The sequence below is a fragment of the Panicum virgatum genome, chromosome 2N, assembly GCF_016808335.1.
Source record: "Panicum virgatum strain AP13 chromosome 2N, P.virgatum_v5, whole genome shotgun sequence".
In the NCBI taxonomy this organism is placed as follows: Eukaryota; Viridiplantae; Streptophyta; class Magnoliopsida; order Poales; family Poaceae; genus Panicum; species Panicum virgatum.
Window position 1 is genome coordinate 54,197,298 of NC_053146.1, and position 21,094 is coordinate 54,218,391.

Below are 21,094 nucleotides of genomic sequence, written 5' to 3' on the forward strand. Positions count from 1 at the left end.
GCTCCTATCCACGCTACCTCCCCTAGAGCGACGACGCGCTACAGGCGCCCGTGCGGCTCCTCGTAGAGGCCGACCTCTGGCGGAGCCCATCGCGGTCGCCGTCGTCGCTCTTCTCCATCGCCAGGATCTCCAGCCTCGCGCCACCGCCGCGCGCGCCACCGGCCGCCTCCGCGCGTTCGCCGGCCGCCTGGGCGTGGCCGCCCCGGGCTCGCCGACTGCCTCTGCCTGGCCGGGGTGGATCTCGCCGAGCCGCCATGGGAGGCCGCCTGGGAGGAGAGAGGGCCTCCGCCGCGAGGAGCCGCGCCGAGCCTCCATCGCCGCCACGCCATCCCACCCCCCGCGCTGCGCTGCTGCTCCGGCAGAGGAGGGCGAGAGGGGGAGGGGACGCAGGGAGGTGGCGCTGTCCCGGCCATCGCGAGGCGCGCCGCAGTGGCCAGGCCGCCGCGTGGCTCGACGCCTCCGTTGGCCGGGCACCGCGAGCTGGGCCGCCGCAGCTGTGCCCGCCCACCGGCCGCTACCCGCCGAGCTCGAGCTCGTGCCAGCCCGCCGCCGGCTCGCCGCGGCCGCCTCGCCGGAGCGCCGGGGAGGAAGGTAGGGAGTCGCGAGGGAGGGCGCCGGCGATGGAGGGGCTCCACCGTGCCGTCCCGCGGGCCTGTCGCCGCCCCGCGGGCACGCCGTCCCGCTGGAGCTCCGCCGCGGGAGAGGGGAGGGGGAACGAGGAGGGATCCGGCAGTGTAGAGAGGGAGGAAAGAGGGAGGGGATGAGAGGAAGAAGAAGGCTATGGGTATTTTGGTTCATAAATTTTGGGTAACACGTTGAAGGGGTATGTAATGCCATGTTTCAGAGAATTTTGAAATTGTAATGGTACGGTTCCAATACGATGAATAGTAATGGCAGGTCAGTGAACTCGGATAATTATAATGGTATAGATCCAATTAAAAAAAAAGTCTGCAGGCTCCGCCGCCTCGCGGCCCTCCGGCCGCCGCCATCGCCGCGTGCGGCCGCTTCTGTGGAGGCGGGGGCGGCCTCCTATTCCTCCAAGTCCACCTCCATCCCTCAGAAGCAGCAGCGCGTCCGCGACCACGCCTTCGACGGCATCATGGAGGTCCAGAAGCGCGTCCGCCGCTTCCACGCCCTCCACTCCCTCCTCCTCTACGCCGCCGCCCCGACCGCGGCCTCCCGCGGCGGCGGAAGCGGCGCCGTGTCCGTCCCCTTCACCCGCCTCGGCGCCCTCGCGCGCCGCCAGCTCCGCCTCGCGCCCCTCGACGCCGGCCGCTTCCTCTTGCGCCACGCGCACGCCTTCCACCTCTTCCTCCACCCCGTCCACCGCATGCTCCACGCCCGCCTCACCCCGCGCGCCGCCGCGGCGCTCCGTGTCGAGGCCGAGGCTGTCGCCGCCGCCCTCCGTTCCGCGTCCGTCATCCGCCTCCGCAAGCTCCTCCTCCTCGCGCCCCCGCGCCGCCGCCTCCGCCTCGAGCACATCCACCTCCTCCGCCGCGACCTCGGCCTCCCCTATGATTTCGCCGAATCTGTTATCCAGTCCAACCCCTCCCTCTTCCGCCTCACCCCCGATGGCTACGTCGAGTTCCTGCCCTCCCCCACAGACCCGCCCGACCTCACACCGTCACCGCGGTCGAGCGCGCTCGGGAGCGCCACTACCGCGAGCACCGCGCACCCGGCTCAGGCGAGGAGGATGCGCGTTTTGCGTTCCCCATCCGCTTCCCGCCTGGGTTTAAGATCGGCAAGTACTTCCGGATTGCTGTCTGGAAATGGCAGCGCCTCCCCTACGCGTCACCCTACGCGGACGTCTCGGGACATGACCTGCGCTCACTTGAGGCTCAACGCCGCATGGAGAAGCGAGCGGTTGCTGCCGTCCATGAGCTGCTCTCGCTCACTGTCGAGAAGCGCACTACACTGGAGCGCCTTGCGCTGTTCCGGGAGGCACTCGGTGTGCCCAAGAAGATCAAGGAATTCTTGCTCAAGTATCAGGGCATATTTTACATATCCACCAGGGGAAATCAGGGGAAGCTGCATACAGTGTTCCTTAGGGAGGCGTATTACAAGGGGGAGCTTCTTGAGCCAAATGGGATACACGAGGCAAGAAGGAAGCTGGAGGAGCTGCTCATGATCAGCCCACAGAAGGCGAATTTGGACCCGATGTTCACCAGCATGGGTCGTGGATGGGATGAGCTTGGTGGTGGTCGCTGTGGTGGAGCTCAATTGAGGGACGAGTTTCTTGGGAATGGAGGTGGACAGAAAAAGCATGCTGATACTGATGGTGCTGATAGTGGGGAGGACTCGAGTGTTGAATCACTCTACATTGGTTGAGGAATAGAAACATATGGTGGCATTGGGCATCGACTTGGAAGGGAACAATCACTGCCCCCATTTGGGGAAAGGTTAACTTCATGTATTGGTAACATCACTCTACATCTGATTGGAAGTCTCCAAAAGGAGCAGAGTCTAAGGTGAAAACTGATGGCACCTTGAACTGGGGGGAAGTGAAAACCCTATGTGCTATAATGGTTGGATGGCTCCTCCCCTTGCACTCCATCATGTGAAGCATGCGAAGACAGATTTCAGGGGCAGGAGAACACCTTTCAGAACTCAGAGCTTTTGCTTCTAAGCTTAATTGGTTAAGTGCTGTGAGTACTCTATCACATGGAGTGGATCTCTATCTTTGTTTGGCCCACTGAAAACCGGTGTACATTTAGAAATTAACATTAGCTATTTGATTGTTGTCTTGATTCTTCCTTGCACTATGTATGCAAACCATTAAAATGTTGTGGGTAATAACACCAATAGGGATGTGCTTATCTGAATCCACTCATTATGAACAGAGTGAATAAACTATTGGAAAGGGAAACAAACACAATATAGGTACTTCTTTATTCATTGAAGTAAAGGGCTAGAGGCAATCTTTTATTTCAAAACTAATCTTTGTCATGCTACATTTGCACTGGTTGAATGATTGTTTTACATTACACTATTGCCTGCCATTGGTTGTTTTCTTTCTCCCTCCCTCTCTCTCTTGCTATATCATGAGTAACATATTTTGGAGGTCCAATGGTTGGGCCATAAAAATTTGTAGATGTTGATTTTAATCTATCAGTAATACATGCAAAGTTTTAGGGGTAACTGTTGGGTACATTTTTGCTTCCATATAGACCAATAACCTTATGTTTGGCCCTATGCCAGTTTTTCTGATGTAATCAGAGCTTGTAGATTGGGCCGGGATTTAGGTCAGTCCTTGCTATATACTTATGTACTTCGCAGAGGGTTGTTGCATTTGACTTGCAGTGTTTATGCGTCACCATTCAGTTGATTTGTATGTCCAAAGCCCATTGGAATAGCTGTTTACTGAGCAAGTCTAACCTGATTGTGAGGTTCAGTTCAGTAGAAGAAAGGCTCAACTCTTGGCTGCTAATAGCCTAATACTTCATCAGCTAAATGATGTAAGTCAGTTCTTTTGCTTCATTTATACTCTATACTCAGTAAAAGGAGGTTGCTATTATCTGCGATGCAACTGTAAATCGACTGATCAGCATCATCATGCTTGCTAAGTAGCTGACTGAAACCTGCTAAAGAAATGCTTCTATTGCACTCAGAGACACTGTAGCTGCACGCCAAACATACAAACCTACTCGGCTTTAGTGATCTTTCTGACATTGGTCCTATCATATATGTCTACAGCCCCTTGATTATCAGCTGGGACTCTTTCACTTTCCTGTTCAAACTAAAGAATAATAGAAAAAACCAACAAATGTTTTGATCTGAATGTCAGTGCAAAGCTTGTCGTTGATGCAGTGAACCGAGCTTTTCGGGACTGAAGGAACAATCCATAGACACAGCAGAAGGCCACAATGAAACCTGAGTACAAACTGTACCTGACTAGTCTATTCAGTTTGGAACAGAATGATGAAGGTTCTTGTAGCACTGCAGTTGGTTTTATTCAGGTCTGGTCAAGTGTTGGCTTGAAGCCGGATGTCATGCTGATAGGCCATGGTCATGGCCTCATGGGTGGTCTGTGTTGTCACTGTTGGACCTCTGCCCTATACACTGAGTTGGTGCCCATAGTCAATCGACGTGTCTAGTGGTGCTTGTGTTACTCTGTAGTACTATCATTTTAAAGGTCCCAACTGCAGCTACAAAAACAAAACCTTAGGGCCAGTAGTTGGTATATGATGTCACGTACAGTTATCATGCCTCAGATTTTCTGGAAAATATAATGTGCCCTAAAGATGCTGTGATTTCCAAAAATTGTTACTCTGATCACTGCCCTGAAGGTGTGATTTCCAAAGCGTTGATTTTTGGAATTTTTTTAAGCATGGATGACAAGCTTGGTTTGCAAAGATTGTTTTACTGATTCATTCAATAATACTTGAATAATAATAATAATAATAATAATAATAATAATAATAATAATAATAATAATAATAATAATAATAATAGCACCGAATTTCATTGTATTTAGACCTAAACTAACTTGCCACTTGACATTGTCAGGTCTTGCTGCAAATAGCAATAATAATCTTGGTATGGTTTGTCAAAATATAATATTTTTCAGAATATAGGTCTTGTTTGCTCTCAAGCTATGTCCCACCTGTCTACCTGCTACTATTTTTAGATGCTAGCGGATAATGGTCTATTTCCCGTTTGATTTATTTTTTGGGAGCAGTGGCTGAGGGATATTGTCTTGTCCATCTATCAGGCTCAAACTTCGTTTTAATATGCGAAACTGCAGAAGATTGAAATGCACAGAACGGCCCACGTTACGCATGATCCAGATGACACATCGAGGTCACATTCCTTTTCTTTTGTCTCTCATTTCTTTTTGAAGAATTGCATCAAGGTTGTTTTCGCTCCACCTAATTCTATTGATAATTTGCATTCCTATCTACATCATAGCGCTGTTTTCAGTTTTGGATATGTATTTTGCCCTTTAATTTTCCTCGTTCCATTATTGCCTCTTATGTGGGAATGTTCAAACATACCTTTACTTTTCTGCACCAACTATGCAGTGTCTTGTTATAGCGTCTCGCGCATAGCTAATCACATTTCTGGAATGATCCACACAAAGAGATGTGCCATGTGTTCTGCACGATAACCATCAGTTGTGGTGGAGGTTCATATATGTTTCTTATACTAGCTGGATTCTCTTGGGGTGACAGGTATGTTGGAGTTAAGAGCTAATGGACATTGTATGCAGGCTTGTTTGGTGTGGTTTAGAGTAACTGCTGTCACTGTTGAGCCTCCGCAATTGGTGGCTTGGATTGATCCACGGCTAGCATGGCACAAGCCTACCCCATCATTTGAGGTGATTCAATGGCATTAGGTGCATCTCTGGGTCTCTACTCTGCTGAGTGCTATGGTTCAACAACCTTGAGTCGCTTGGTTGATATTCTCCGTGGAGTGAAAACGAATATGTGATCACTCGCAGGCTCTGATCTGGGAGGCAGGGAGGGATCAGGAAGCTGACGCGGATGCCCCGTACCCGTACAGTTTGCGCTGCGGTCAAGGAGGCCATGGTCGGAGGATCTCGAGCTCCAGAAATTTTTAAACAGCAAACCAGTGGTAAGGAAGAGCTGAACGTCAGAGGATTTCTTGTTCTGCTTTCAGAAGTTAGCGTGTTGATGGTCTGTAATAAAAAACAATGCACCCGTCCTGCAGGACTTTGGTGTTGCCAGCGTCAATCAAACCTGATGTAACTTGTGCTGAATCTTCTTGTTCGCCTGTGAAGAAATGAAACCCAGAACAAGCTGCTGGTCCATAGCTGCATGACTTTTCCCAACCGGCCGTCCCAGGCAGTGAGTGAGTAATCCTCGTGCCCACGGCCGTCAGATCGAGCAGTCTGCTGCAGTTGTACTCCATCGGATTCCAAGCGTCCGAGTAGCGTGTTGGACTACTGCAACTGGTCAAGGGTGCATTTGTAATTGCATTTGCTACCGCTGATGCTGCCCGCGGTCCCGGTGCTTGTTGATGTTTGCCTTCGTGGATGAACACCTGCAGCTGGCCTGCTGGGCGCGCCCTGGAGTGGAGCTCGGCAGCTCGCAAAGCTCCTGTGCATGGATCTAGCTAGTGGGCAGTGGCGATTTGTGCAGGGAAGCTTGGAACTACTGTTTGTGAACAGCTCACGCGAATGGTTTTTCTTCTCTCTTTCTGCTCGGGAACTGAAATACATGGATGGATACCTCCAGTTATGAAATGCTAAAATGGTGTCCCACTAGCTTACAATGACAACGTAGGGTGTGCTCTTCCAGAAGGATCACAAGTGATGAAAAGATGAGGCTGGTTGGGAACAGTGCTTACAGTGACAACGTAGTCTGTTTCTCCACAACAAGGATCACAGGCGATGGCCGGAAAGATGAGACCGGTTGGGAACGGCCGAACAGACCCACGTGCCATGTTATCTAGTCGTCCGACTAGTCGCGATTAGTCGGGCTTATCGGTCCGGAGACCTCGATAAGGGACACCGAGTAGGTCTGAGCGACTAATTTTCTAGTCGTCCGACTAGTCGTCGACTAATCGCGATTAGTCGCACCGATCAGGTTGAAAAACGATCAGACTTGGGGTTTTTTTGTGGGCTGTTTGAGTTATGGGCCTCGGCCTGTAGTTGGCTGGTGAGGTGGCCCATTAGTTTTTTGGTATATAGAAAAGACAGAGCAGCTCACCACGAGCCGTCTGCCCGCTCCAGACCACGAGTGCCGTTCGCCCGCCAAATCGCCAAATTCGCGCCAAAATCGCGCCGCCCCGTGGGCCGCCGCCGCCTGCTGCACGTCTGCCGGCACAGCTGCGGCTTGCTGCTGCCGCTGCCGCGGCAGGACCCGGCGGCCGGCGACCCTCTTCTTTCCGCTTCCCGCCTCTGCCTCCACCTTCGCTAGGCCTTGGGCGCCGGCGTTCCGCAAGGCTGCCACCAGCAGCAGCACTTGAAGATGACCTCCTCTTCCTCCGACGGTAAGTGTCATGCTTCTTCTCTGTGCTCTCCCCTCCCCTGCTTTACTGTCTGTTCATGCTTCTTCTCTGTGCTCTCCCCTCCCCTGCTTTACTGTCAGCCTGCTCATGCTCGAATATGGACTATGGGACAGGAATATAGAGTTCTGGACAGTTCACAAATCATATCTCACAGGAAGTCAAAAATCGACCGTCATTGTTGCCTTCATGCTTGCTTGATATTAAGTAATATATAGCATATATATCATATCGGTTATGGGACACATAGGACGACTAGGGATCGACTAGGCTCGACTAATCGGACTGATCGACGACTAATCGCGACTAGTCGTCTCATCGGTCCCATGGCGACTAGGTCCGACTAGATGATTTGAAAACATGGCCCACGTGATCTCCAGTGTGTGATCTCACGGACTTCAGTGTGTGATCTATACGGACGAGCACGTCGACGTCTGGTGTGGATATTAGGACTCGTCTACACGCACGTGGGCGTCTTACACGAAACCGTGTTTACCACCGGTACGCCAATGATGAGACGCCGAACAGGAGCGCCCTCTCACAATCTCGCAAAACTGTTTCCCCTTCAAGTGTCTACATGGTATCTGTGTGGAGGTGGAACGCAGCAGCCAGCCAGCGCCCAGCAGCCCGGCATGATCTTGCGCCGGGCAAGTCAGTCCCGTGATTCAACCTGCTAATGGTTTGGGTTAAAATTGGTTGTGGTGGTTTGGATTTTGTATTGGGTCCTCTTCAATTTGGTGGGAAATGATTTCTCTAGCAATCAATTTGGTTTGGTTTGGTTTGGTTTCACATGAGAAACAATTTGCTTTGATTTTAATCATTAATACTACTGAGTGACTGCTCTCTTAACGTAAGGTCCATGAGTAGGTCTAGCTATACTATTTTGCACAGAGTAGCTATCAGTCATACTGAGTCGTCTCAAAAAATTTCAGTCGATTTCGATAAAATTTTATAGTGTGAACGCGAAGTTTTATTTCTAAGGTCCGGCTCTTGATGTGGGGTCCACGTGTAGTTTTAGCCACACTGTTTTACAGAGAGTAGCGGTCAGTCATACTGAGTCATCTCAAAAAATTTCAATCAATTTTGATAAAATTTTATAGTGTGAACACCAAGTTTTGTTTTTATGGTCCGACTCTTGGTATGGGACATACATGTATGTCTAACTTTTTAGCAGACTCAAATGGTGTGGTTTGGTTTGGTTTTCACCTAGTATGAGTTGGTATGAATTGGTTTATGTAAATATATTTAATAAGAATAGTTTGGTGCGGTTTAGGTTTAGATCCTAAACCATTACCACCCTTACCCGTGATCGCGACGGGTCGGTATAACTGTCAGCGTCTCCTTTTTCTCCCCTTTTTTACTTGACTGCACCGGTAGCTTTCTGCCTTTCTCTGCCAACCTTTTGGTTCTCAGCTTATCAAAGAAAAAAAAACTTCTTGTTCTGAGGCTGAGCGAGGGGTAAATCCAGCATGGGAAAGATTTGACGAAGCTGCTGCTGGCCGGCCGGCCGTCAAACCGCCACTGGGGCACCGGGCCCCGGCACTGGCGTTGCGTTGATCTTACTGTCGCGGCGTACAGCGATAGCTACAGCAAACCCGCAGGTAAACCTACGCGATCACTGTGCGTGAGCAGTGATTCCTGAGAGACGGAAGGCAGCGCATGGGGGGTGGAGGTCTGGAGGAGGGCTTCCCGTGCCCGCGCGGCCACGGCGACTCGGGCGCTCGGGCGTGCGAGCGGCGCCGGACTGCCGGTCCCGGCGCCCGTACCGCGGCTCCCCCGGACGCGATCAGGTCAAGCCGCAGGCCGCAGCATGCCAGCATCCGAGCTACCCGGCCGGGAGCCGGGAGCCGGCGGCGGCAGGTCGCAGCTAGCTAGCTCACGCCACGTCCGACTCTTTCTCAGAAAGTTCGCGCAATTTAAAGCAGCGAACCAGGCAGGCACGATGGGCACTCGGCACCATCGCATCGGGTGCACACACAGCCGCGGCAGCCGCCGCCGGGGCACGGGACGGGACGCGTTCGTGCGTGGAGAAACTCGGGTCCGTGCAGGCGCAGCTGCTCCAGAATTCGAACTCTTTTTTTTTTTTGGGTGCGTGCGGACACTGGTTTGGGTGCGCCACGGATCATCGAGCCATGATCGTTCATTTCGTACGGGGACGGGGAGGAGCGGGGCTCTCTCTCTCTCGTACGTGGTGCAACGAGGGCAGGCATCTGGAAACGAGAGCGGCCGCCCCTTGCAAAGTTGCAGTCCCGAGATCACGTGCGATCGCTGCTGCGGCGACGGCGAGCACGGCACTGTGATCTCTGGGAGGCGAGCAGGACGAAGAGGAGCAGAGCAGCCGCGCAGGCGAGCGCGCTGCCGGCCCGATTTTATTGCCCGGGCGGGCGAGGCGGGACCCGCACCGTTACAGTATACCGATGCTACCCCTCCAGTCCCACCCTCCCTGCAGTCAGCTGTTTTTTTTTCTTTCCTTTTTTTTTTTTGAATGAGCTGGTGTTGCAGGAGCGCATCCTTCCCAAGCTGCTACTCCAGAGAAAGGTCACCGAACCGACATCTAGCTGCAGACGTTTAATCTTAAAAACAACTTTTTAATTACGGTTGGTAAATGAAGAGCCCTCGAAGGGTATGAGTCTTTTGCTCTTTCTCTTAATTTTCTAGAATCGCTAGAATATCTTATATTTCAGAATGGAGGGAGGGAGTACGTTGAGATAACTTTTGCTTTGACCGAAGAAGTCCTGACTAACAATATGCTCGACCGAGAAAAATATTACTAAGGATGGTTATCCAAATTTCGAGCCTTGTATACAAAGAAAAGCACGGATGCTCGTATGTTAAATAGTGATGAAGTCATCCACTGACATTAACATCCATGCACTGATATGAATATGGGGATGTGGACATGCATGTACAACAGATGCATAGCCACAACTTTTGGAAGCAAAGAATGAATAACGTACTGACAAAGGAGTGGCAGTATGTATCAGGAGTGCCCCAATTTTTCGGCGTTGTTGTCTACAGAAGACACCAAGCAGGGGAAAAGTATCCAAGATGGCGCAAGCGTGCAGCACATATCTATATGCTTTTCTCTACTCTGCAGCTAGTACTATCCACCATGTGCTAAAAAATGATCAACTCAAGAGAATGGACATTTAACAGCATGCATGCCAACTCAAGCGAATTTAATTAACAAACATTATGCAAAGTAAACAAACACAAACCATCCTGGGGATAGGATATATCTCTCATCAGTGTCACCTCATCTCTATATGTTTCCCCATACTGGAGAACTAGAAGAAGAAAAAAGAAACTCTTCACAAATTGGGTTAAAATAAACAAGCTGCTAGATACATATAGGAGAAGTCCTAGGTGGGGGTCTTTGAACTTCTTTGCCAGAGACTTAAGTCAATACCCGAACCACCACATGAGCATATCAAGCCTGAGCAAACAGTAAAAACATGTCTGCTCAAGAGATTAAACCCTAGCGCACGGTTCGTTCTTGACTTAATCCCTGTGTAAATCACCTCATATATTGCTCTGCGCAATATACTTATACTCCACACTGTGTAATTTATTTTTTTTCCTTTCACCTTTCACCGCCTCTCAAGAACCACTGCTAGTTCCTTGCCATTTCTGTGGCGATGAGCTCTGCACAAGAACAACCATTTCTAGCTGCTACCATCTGCCACCATGGCCTCAAGCTAAGCATTTGAAATGGCATCCGGCTGCGGCCTTTGGCGAGGACTGCCGGTGGCCGGAATCCATGTCAAATGCCCGCTAGGGCGTGACGATGCTGACCTGGAGGGCGGACTTGATCTTCTGGATGGTGCAGGTGAGCAGGTTGCTGACGGTGTCCACCGACTCCACGGTGAGCTTCGCGGTGGGCTGGTTGTTCACCAGGATCTGGAACGCCACGGTGACCAGGGACCCGGCGGTGGACGATTGGCCGCCCGGCGAGCCCTGGGCGGCGTTCGACGGCTGGCTGTGGCCGTCCGGGAGGATGGCGAAGCCGGAGGGGAGGAGGGAGACGTACGCGGAGTCGCCGCCGTTCATGACCACGTGCATGGACTGCACGTCCACCGGCGCGTACACCACCAGCGAGCCGGAGGGGTCGGTGCAAGTCTCTTGCAAGATCAGCATGTTGTTCTGGTTGCCACTCGTTGCCTGCAACGTCACAGTATATATTTAGTGAAAGGGGGTTTTGAAATTCATCAAATCTAAAGCGTCAGTAAACTTCTTGACTACAATGAAATTGTGCAAACAAAATTGTACGATGATTTTTTTTTTGAGCACTTCCGTTTGTTAGCAACGCCATTGTAGACTCGAAACATAAATAGCAATATGGAGAAATGGTTAGAATTTTACCGCAACTGCAACAGCAGTAAAACTGACACCAATTTGGGTAAAAAAAGTTCTAAGGAGCCAGTGTTGGAAGGACCTCTTTGGGGTAAGAGTACTGTCATCAATCAAGACACGAGATGCGCCTCAAAAGAGGAAGGAGATGGAGGAAATCCAGAAAAAAGTTCGCAGAGGGTGGATAAAAGGCGAGCAGACATTGACAGGCTTTCGTGCGCAAGGACAAGGGCACGGCAGGGCAGCTATGCATGCTTCCAAACCCGCAGCAAAGCTAGCAGCCTAGCAGAGGAGCTTGCTCTCACAAATGTCAACCCTGCCCCAGTTTCTGGTAATCTGCCAGTTTTTAACCTTTTCCGGTTTGTCCTCTTGTTTATGTTGCTATGTCCCTTGCCACATGCAATGCATGCACATACCCACAAATCCAGCGACCAGCGCCATGGCACTGTGCTTAGTGAAGTAATACTTTTACCAAGGTGGCACAGAAGATCTAAAATATTACTTCACTAATCACAATGGTAAAAGTAGGAAAATAATGGTAGTGAAAAGCAGGAGAGAAGTTGTAACTTACATTTGGGCGGAGGAGGGAGACGGCGTTGCCGTGGTGCTGGCCCTTGGCGATGTGGTCCATCTCCTGCATGGCCTCGCCGTTGGCGAGGATGTCCCACTCCCCGCGGCGCTGCTCGTCGCGGAGGTAGTCGAACACGCGCTGCGGGGGCGTGGACGGCAGGCGCACGGAGGTTGTGGCGCTCAACACCACGCCGGGGGCCTCCCCGGGCGCGCCCACGCTCTGCCGCGCCATCATGCGCGCCTTCTCCTCGCCCTCGCCCGCGGTGGCGCCGCCGCCGCCGTTCCCGGCTGCCCCTCCACCTTCGCCGCCGCGCCACTCGTCGAGGCGCCGCCACTTCTGCGCCGCCGACGCGCACACGCCCGCGCAGAAGTTGTCCGTCATCCGCTGCGCCAGCTTCAGCATGCTCCTCCGCCCCACCGGCGTTATCGCTGCGCCATCCATGTCCATTCACCGCTGTCAATAATCTCATCGACGGAACAAATTAAACGACTAAGTACCAACTGATCAGCAATAAATTACTCACCGGCGTGGTCGCGGGCGGGGAGGGAGTTGGAGCAGAGGATGGCGAGGTACTGGCACTGGCGCTGGAGCGAGGCGAGCCAGCGGCGCGCGCCGAGGGCCTGCCCGGAGCGGAGCAGCGGCCGGTAGAGCTGATGCACCGCCGCCTCGTCGTACTCCGCGTGAACCACCCACGTGACCTGGCGGCGCAGGACGAAGGCAGCGTTACGTTTGCACGGGGGGCCACGATGCGTGCCGTCGTCACGTAAGGCCGCCGCTCCTTTTCCTTCCCCGCTGGCCACGGCCACACTTGCCGCCGCGACAGGGCAGTAATGGCTAAGGCTGGATATCGAGCTGGCTTGGCTCGGCTCATTATCAGACCGAGCTAAAAGTCAGGCTCGGCTCGGCTCGGCTCGTTTGGCAGCTCGAGCTGGCTCGTTTGGCTCACGGGCCAGCTCAAAAAAAGGCAGCCAACTAGCAGAGCCAGAGCCTAGAGCCACCAGCAAGCAAAATGCATATATGAATATGGTGCAACAATATAAATTACAAGTATCCGACACACATACAACACATCTGCAGATCTGCCAATACATATGATGATATGAACATAAAAGATAACACTTAACACTTTAACAGCAAGTTCAAATGAGTGAATGACCAATTGTTTAGGTCCAGTCCAGCCACTGAACCAGGTCACGGTGCCCCCTGGCCACTGCCAAGGCCCAAGGCAGCCAACATAGGTTCAAGTGTAGGAGTTCATGAGTTCACACAAACAAAATTTAACAGTAGCAGCGAACAAAATAATAAGGTCTTCTACTCAGGTGATCAGGTCATCGGGTGTCCGCTCCTCTCCATCTCTTCATGGACTGAAATGCTAGATGCACAGAAAGAACAAATACCTTATCTACAGATACAGATCCAGCACCAGAAGGGGTTGCTAAAGGAGTTGCAGCAAAGGATGGGTGGTCACGGTTGCCCGGAATCACCCTCGGCACTTGGATCCGAGTTCTCATGCGCTTTGATCGTGATTCAGAGCTTCGCGGCGGTGGTGGCGCAACAGGAACGTGTCCAGGGTCTTCCTCCATGGCTGCGGCCTGCGGGGAAAGGGGGCCTCAGCTAGAGGTGCCGTCGTCGGCTCGTCGCGCTAAGCAGGTCCTGCTGTCGTCCTGGCGAGGGGCGAGGCCGCGAGGGCGCAGAGGCGCCGACCCCCGGCCACGACCTGCGAGGCGCGCAGGGGCGAGGCGCGTAGGGGCGCAGGGCGAGGGGCGAGGGCGCAGAGGGGAGGGCCGAGCAGGTTCTGCCGTCCTAGGCTCCTGGCGAGGGGTGAGGGCGAAGAGGCGCCGGCCCCCGGCCGCGAGGGGCGACGGTGCAGAGCCATGGAGGCGCCAACCCCCGGCCGCGAGGCGCGAGGGCGCAGCCGCGAGGCGCGCAGGCACTGGCCACGGCGCTGCCTGCAGCCTGGAGGCGGGTCATCGGAGGGGCGGGCCGGGCGGCCAGGGATGGCCGGATCCGGATGGGCGAGGCAACGGGGCGAGGTCGGGGGAGGCGAGGCGACGGGATCGCGATTGGATTTGGAGTACTGGAACTGGAGTGGACTAGCGCAGCCGGCGCGCAGGGGAAGGGAGTGGGAGAGCCGGAGAAGGAGTGGTTTAGGGTTTCATCGAGTGAGTCGAAGCTGGGCCGTGGGCCGGCTTTAGATTTGAGCCTGGGCTCGTTTCGGCTCGCGAGCGGCTCGTGAGCCGGCTCGAGCCAGCTCGATAAAAGACCGAGCCAAAACTTTGGCTTGGCTTGTTTATATTTTCCTACGAGCCGAGCCGAGCCACTACTGAGCCGAGTCGAGCGAGCTACCGAGCCACGAGTTTTTCGTCCAGCCTTAGTAATGGTGGTGGGCAGGTGAGCGCAGGGGGCGCGATCGAACGCGAGGTAGTGTATCTCCAATCATTCCTCCCATCAACTCCCCCAAACATACTATTTACTATATTTTACTACCTCCCTCCAAAAAATTCCTTCCCCTATAATTCCTTCTCTCCAACCATTCCCCCTAGGCCCCTATGTCTATTCCCCCTATATACTATCACTCATTAACTAACTATTTTTTATCGTTTTTGAATTTAAAAAAATCATACAGTATTTGTACTGTCATAATACGTATTATTATCATGTTACGGGGCTCAAACGGAATTAATATCGCGACGAAATGGTGTGATTAGAATATAGGGAGAGTTAAAACTCACTATATATGTGGGGGGTTGGAACTCCCCCATATATAGAGAGCTGTAGGGAACTGTTGGAAACGATTTCCCGCTATAGCTCCCCGATATGGGGTGGGGGGGGATAGAGGGCTCCGTTGGAGCCGGCGACGCGCGGAAAATGGCCGCGACGAGATCGACCGGACGCAATGCGCCATCGCGCAACCGGACAAGCAGCTGCGCGCTCGCTCATCGCCGTCGTCATGGGACACGAGAGCGTGGGCGTCAGGGAGGGATTCACAGGGTTCTGAAGAAACCCAGTTGACCACCGCAAAAAAAAAACTACTCCCTCCTTCCCCATTTATAAGGCATGGTGGAACATGACACGGTCTTCTAAACACCACTTTGACCATTTATTTATCATATATTATATCACTTTTGATTATAAACTTATAATTATTGTAAACTATATTTGATTATGAATCCAATCATATGAAATTTGTATTATAAAAATAAAAATTTAATAGTCAAATTATTGGTTAAAGATGAGAAGATTTGAATCTTGATATACGTGTATGCCTTATAAACGGGGAAGGAGGGAGTACCTACTATCTGGCTACGTACCAGTACCACCAGAAGCACCTCAGCAGCATCGGCGCTGCAGGAAAAGCTCTGCCAACGCACATGAAGCAAACAAGATCTACAGCGGGCACGGCCCAAGGATTGGCTCATGGGAGACTAGGCTTGGATTTTTGTAATCGCGGGTCGCATTCGTGCGAGCACAAGCTCGCCACTCGCCGGTGTCGATCGGACATCATGATAGAAGAGTACCCTAAAAAACTGGATCTAGCTAGCTAGGCGGCCGGGACCCAGAGCCGGGCGCGAGCATTTCGCCGCACGTACGGCGCGAGGATGGATGGATACATACGGACATACGGTAGCAGAAGCATCGAAAATGTTTCAGAATTGGGTAAGAAAATCACGTGACGCCGAGCGCGCGGCCAGGGCTGTCCTGGATGCGCACGCTACGGGTCAGGCTCGCCGCGCCACCGCGTCGGACGGCACGGGAACCAACTGATCTCATGACACGCGCACACGGCACACGTCTCGGCGCCCGCGCCCCCGTCGTCCTGGCGACGGGAGCATTGACCTGCGCCGCGCGCACCGGTTGGTGCGCCAGCAGTGGCGGGCGCGGCCGGCCGGCCTGGGATTCAGTTTCACTCGCCGCACGCGTCGGTCGGGGCGGAGCATAAAATACTGGGCCGCGACGCGCCCTAAATGCGCGCGTTACTCGCGCACTGTAGCCGCCACATGCCGCTGCGCCGTGCGGATTTAAGGCGGCCGGACGGCGGTGGGGCGCGACGGCGCCGGCCACCGGCAACGGCCGGGGCGAAGACGACGGGCGGGCGCGTACGTACCTTGGAGTAGCCGTTGTTCATGTCCTGCACGAGGCAGCCGGTGGGGAGGAGGCGGCAGCCCATGTAGCCGGCGGCGCCGCCGCCGTTGAGCGCGTGGTGGTGGGGGTTGCCGACGGCGTCCACCGAGACGTCGACCACGGCCCACAGCCCCTCCGCGTGCTGCTTGCAGAACCGCAGGAACACCACCTCCCGGATCGGCACCAGCGGCGACAGCACCTGCAGCTCCGCGTGCATCTGCATGCGTTCCACAGCAGCACGGCGCTTCGTCAACGTCATCTACGCACGACATAGCCCGGGGCGTGCAAGAGGATGGCAATGCCGATGCGTGGCGGGCCGACTCACCAGCTGGATTGACCCGCTGCGCGTGCCGCCCATGCCGCTCGAGATGATGTCCGTCGTGCTCGCCCTCGCCACGATGCACGGGAACATCTCCGACCACCGGGCCTGCACACGTCATCATCTCGTGAGCCACGAACTAAGCTAGCTACGCGAATTACACGGCCGGGGCATGCCTCCGGTGCCATACGCACCGCGTCCATGAGGCTGTCGACGAGGTCCACGCTGCTGGTGATGGCGACGCCGGCCTCGCGGGTCGCCTCGGCCACGTACCCGACGGGGCTCGGCCCCAACACCCTGGCGAACGCGCGCCGGTACTCGTCGAAGTTGAGCGTCTCGAGGCCGCCGCCGCCGCCGTCGGCGCTGGGGAGCCAGAGCGGCTCGTCCATCTGCGCCACTTTCATGAGCTCCTCCATCGCGGCCAGCCCGAGCTCCAGGAGGACGGCGCGGTCCACGCCGTCGCCAGGGCCGTGCATGGCGCCGTCGAGGGCGCCAATGCCCGCGGGCAGGCGCATGGCCGCCGACCCCACGGGGCCGGGCAGGCCGCCGCCCATCAGGTCGGGGAGGGGCTGCAGCGCCGACGCGCCCAGCGGGCCGAGGCCGAAGCCGTTGCTGCCGACGGCGAGCTCGAGGCCGGAGCACCCCGGCAGGGACGCCATCGTGCTGCCGGAGGAGATCGGGCGGCCGAGGAACTTGCCGGCGAGCGCGCAGACGCGGTCGAGCTCGTCCTTGAGGCGCGCGTTCTCGATGCGCAGGTGCTGCTCCTCCAGCGACACCTCGCCGAGCACGGCCGCGCCGCCGCAGTTGGCGCAGATGGGGTTGCGCATCGCCTCCCGGATCGTCATGTTCTCCGCCCGCAGCTTGTCGTTCTCCTGCCGCAGCAGCGCGTTCTCGTGCCGCTCGATATGCGTCTGCTCGCCACGGCGGTGCAAGGCACACAAAATTGTTGTCAGATGCGCAGTAGCTCGATAGATACCGTGGCCATGGATTGACTGGCTGCGTGCCTGCTCCAAACCTTCATCTGCGTGCGCCGGTTCTGGAACCAGAACTTGACCTGGCGGCTCTCCAGGTTGAGCCGCTTGCTGAGCTCCATCCTTTGCTTCTCGTCGGGGTGGGGGCACTCCTTGAACACACTGCATACGCGTACGCATTAGGTCTAAAAAGTTTAGGCAAACAAAAAAAAAACTCCTTCTGTATGCTGTTGTTTGCAGATGTAAAAGGCGACACGACATACGCTTCGAGCTCTTGGATTTGCTGCGGGGTGTGGCGGTGGTATCGCTTCTTCTTCTTCCGCGGATTGCTGTTGTCCGGGTCGAGCTCGTCGCCGGAGGCGCCGTCCACGTTGTCGCTGCCAGAGCGGCTGTCGTTCTCGTCCTCCCGGCCGCGGCCCAGCGAGTCGCCCTCGCCGGCGCTGCCGCTGCCGCTGCCGCCCATGAAGCCCATACGACTCATGTCGCCCAGCTGCCCGCCGTCCATGTTCGTTTGCTACAACAACAAAAGAAAACAAAGTCATGTCGACTGGCATATATGAGAGGAGCACAAGAAAGAATCAGAAAACCCGCGGCGCATGGAGTAGTGCCAGTGGGGTTCTAGTCTACCAGGCCGAGGGAGAGGCCGGGAGCGCCGAATCCGCCGGGCTTCGGGAGGGGCGGCGCGGGGATGAGGCGGCCGTGGTTGTGCATGCCCGCGCCGCTGCCGCCGCCCCCGCCGCCTCCTCCTCCTCCTCCTCCGCCAGCGTCGTAGGAGAAGACGCCGGAGCCGGCGGCGCCATCGAACATGCCACCGAAGCTCATCAAGAAGAGCGCGCGGCGGACGGGAAACACTAGCAGGAAAAGAAAGACTGGCTCTCCCCCTCCACTCCTGGCGCCCGCGATCCTACCAACCCCCCCGGCGGATCTCCTCAAGATCCCAAGGAATTATTAAGGTTTTATGGGGCGAGAGGGCGAGACGGCATGCATTAAAATAGCCGGAGCGCGGCCACGCTGCCGGGGACGGCCTGGCGGGAGCAGAAATGGAAGGGAATCATGGGGAGACGACGGACATGGAAACAAAGGAACCCACGCCGAGATAGGCGAGCGGGCGTCGCCCCGACCGAACGGAGAACTTGACGCCAAACTCCGCCGCCGCCGTCGCGCGCAACGGCGGCGATGGCGACCCCGGCCCTACGCGCTAAATCCGAACCCCGCACGCCGGCCGAGGAGAAGCGAGCTTGGACGACGAGGAGGGCTAGCGGACGAGGCCGGGAGTGGGAACGGGCGGAAGAGGAACGAGCGAGAGGGAGAGGAGAGGACTCGAGAGGTCTGGCCGGCTATGGCTGCGAGGGAGACGCAGCTAGATAAAGCGGGGACGTGGAGCGAGCCGCGCGGGGGCAGATAAAAGAGACGAGACGCCACCGTGCTGCACCGCACCGCACCGCGGAAGAGCGAGCGTTTCCGTTCCGGGGGGCCAGCCGGAGGAAACGAACAAGCCATGCCACGGACACCAAGTGGGGCTGGCTGACCCGCACACGGAGGCGAGCGCGAGAGTCAAATGGGCCCCGGCGCAAGCGTCGGCCGCGCGGCTCCGCCGGCTGTTTACCTTGGCACAGCCATGCCATGCCACACAGATCCGGCGATGGCCAGAGCCAGCAGGCAGCGGACGAAACGAAACGGTTGCTCTCGACGTCGAGGGGCAGGGGACCGCCTGCACGCCGACGTGGGCTGTCCCGATTGGATGGGCGCCGAGTACAACAGCGACCAATTTTTATGCTTCGAGAGAGACGGAGACGGGAGGCGATGAGAAAGAAAAAAAAAAGAAGAGGACTGGGCTCGCTGTCAGCCGTGCTGTAGGGCGAGGAGGAGGCGCGAAAATGCCGTGGAAAAAAAGCGGGCGGCCCGGCGGCAGCGCGGAGGAGGGGAGTCCGGGAGGCCAGAAAGGAGGGAGGCGAACGTGACGGGGACTTATCACGGGCGGTGCCCGGGGCCGGCCATTCAATCGGGCGCGGGCGCGGCGCTGTACGGGGTGGATGGGTCCTCGATCATCCGGGCGCGCGGCGCGGGGAAATGTCCAGCGTGCGGCGTGCCCCCCGCGCGCGCTCGCCGGCCGGACGGAGTAAATGAGGCGCGGCGGCGGAGGCGGCGGCGCTGGTGGGGTGGGGGCGGTGCGACGGCGAGGCGGGCTGGTTCGTTGGGTTAGCTCGCGATCGAGACGGTGGCGGCCGCTGGGGGCTCGGCTGGCACGGCGAGGCGGGGAGTAAATGCCGCGCCCGAGCGGAGCGGCGCGCGGGCGAGAAAGCCCGGGTACGGTGCGACGGACACACGGCCGCCTGCCGGCCCGTCCCGTCCCGTCCGAGCACCCGCTGCGCGCCCAACCACCGGACGGTGTACTCGCGCACGGGGAGGCGGTGGCACGGCACCGCGTGGGCGCCGCGGGCACGGGCGTGATGGCACGGCAGGGGCAGGTGACGCGCGTGGCTGCCTGCCGATATGCCGCTCTGCTGTCACGCTACTGTTGCGGCGGGGGGCGTACGCCTCGCGGCGACGACCGTGGCGCCGGCGCACACGACATGCATGGCGCCCCAATGCAATCGTGCTGCTGGCTCCATGCCAATCTGGGACTGTAAATGGAAAGATTTGAAGAGATGACAGTCCAGGGAGAGAGAGAGAGATGCAGTCATGCAGGCAGCAGGCATACTATGTGCATGCGCCGCTATTAACGAACAACTTTGATTAGGGATTTGGTATTTCCAGCTGTACATGTATGCATGTCCTCCTTTTCAAAAAAAAAAAAAGCATGTCCAGTGTCGCAACCTCCATTTACTGCCGGGCCTCATAAAAACCGCCACGTGTTGGGGCAGTACTCCAACACCGTATATGGAAATGCGTTTATTCCATACCGTTTTTCCAAGTGGCTTGACACGCTGCAGTGCCAGGGTCAAACTGTCGATGCTGGCCTAATCAAGCCACCACGCCTCTGGATCCGCCGCCATGGCCGTTTTCAGCATTCCGATCCTTTTTCTCCCAAGACATGTGCACTTGACATGTTAAGCAACCGTTTGATTGATACCCTATAGTGCCTACTAGACGTACTAGCTGTTCTATCCTGTTTTGGTTTTGGATATTGTTGTGGGGTTTCTAGGGGTACCCACAGCCGGGTGGCGGAACGCACCCGCCTATTCCCAGTGAGGGAGTACTCGGGGAAGTACTAGGCGATGGGGCTGAATCTACGCTGAGACAAGGACTCAAGAACACACGATTTAGAGTGGTTCGGGCCGCCGGAGCGTAATACCCTACGTCCACTGGGAGATGTATTGTTCTTGGTGGTGTGTATGAACCTACCCTCTGCTGGCCTTGGCTCCTGCCCAGCCTGAGGTCTCCTAGCGGCGCCCCCTCCTTTTATAGATCAAGGGGGAGCGGATACATAGGACGTTGATGCCCCGACAGGTGGGCCCAACGTGACTGTGGCTACAGTGGTAGCGAATCTTTCCTCCGATATGCGTACTGCTGCTCCTCTGACTCAGGGGGGTCTTCTCTTGTCCCGTCAGCGAGGCGCCCGTTGGAGTAGCGTAGCTTGCGGCGTGGCCTGCTGAGGCTATTATGTAGCGTCATAATGGGCGAAGCCGAGCCGTCGTATCCATCTGTTACGGCAGGCTGGCAGATGCGGTATGGGCGGCGCCAGCGGCTCCACTGCCTTGGTAATACGCGATCAATAGTGTCCCCTGGTCAATGAAACGCCTCAGCTTCTGCTATATCAATGCAGACGTCCACCTACCGCAATGAATGCAA

At 55.8% G+C, this 21,094-nt stretch overlaps 1 protein-coding gene and 1 pseudogene across 2 annotated transcripts; one reads left to right on the forward strand and one right to left on the reverse strand.

The window, feature by feature from the left end:
* The first annotated feature begins 880 nt into the window (after nucleotides 1-880).
* LOC120662773 lies at nucleotides 881-6,240 on the forward strand (annotated as a pseudogene). Its single transcript, XR_005670234.1, has 4 exons — nucleotides 881-4,800; nucleotides 5,022-5,335; nucleotides 5,441-5,574; nucleotides 5,671-6,240. The product of XR_005670234.1 is annotated as a protein ROOT PRIMORDIUM DEFECTIVE 1-like (transcript).
* A 3,873-nt stretch (nucleotides 6,241-10,113) lies between these two features.
* LOC120661312 (homeobox-leucine zipper protein ROC6-like) lies at nucleotides 10,114-18,700 on the reverse strand. Its single transcript, XM_039940126.1, has 9 exons — nucleotides 17,930-18,700; nucleotides 17,566-17,816; nucleotides 17,347-17,464; nucleotides 16,526-17,242; nucleotides 16,338-16,439; nucleotides 15,996-16,229; nucleotides 12,414-12,588; nucleotides 11,891-12,318; nucleotides 10,114-11,130 (listed from the first exon to the last, which is right to left on the reverse strand). The coding sequence occupies exons 1-9, from the start codon at nucleotides 18,122-18,124 to the stop codon at nucleotides 10,744-10,746; spliced, it is 2,607 nt and encodes an 868-aa protein (XP_039796060.1). The 5' UTR covers nucleotides 18,125-18,700; the 3' UTR covers nucleotides 10,114-10,743.
* Nucleotides 18,701-21,094: the final 2,394 nt, after the last annotated feature.

What these genes read in the sequence shown, in the direction of transcription:
- LOC120661312 (XM_039940126.1), bottom strand. Translation starts at nt 18,124, where the DNA reads ATGAGCTTCGGTGGCATGTTCGATGGCGCCGCCGGCTCCGGCGTCTTC. An exon ending in TGAACAACGGCTACTCCAAG is followed by an intron (nt 12,589 to 15,995) that starts GTACGTACGCGC and finishes CTGCGCCGCCAG; the next exon opens with GTCACGTGGGTGGTTCACGC. An exon ending in CCCCGCCCGCGACCACGCCG is followed by an intron (nt 12,319 to 12,413) that starts GTGAGTAATTTA and finishes TGGATGGCGCAG; the next exon opens with CGATAACGCCGGTGGGGCGG.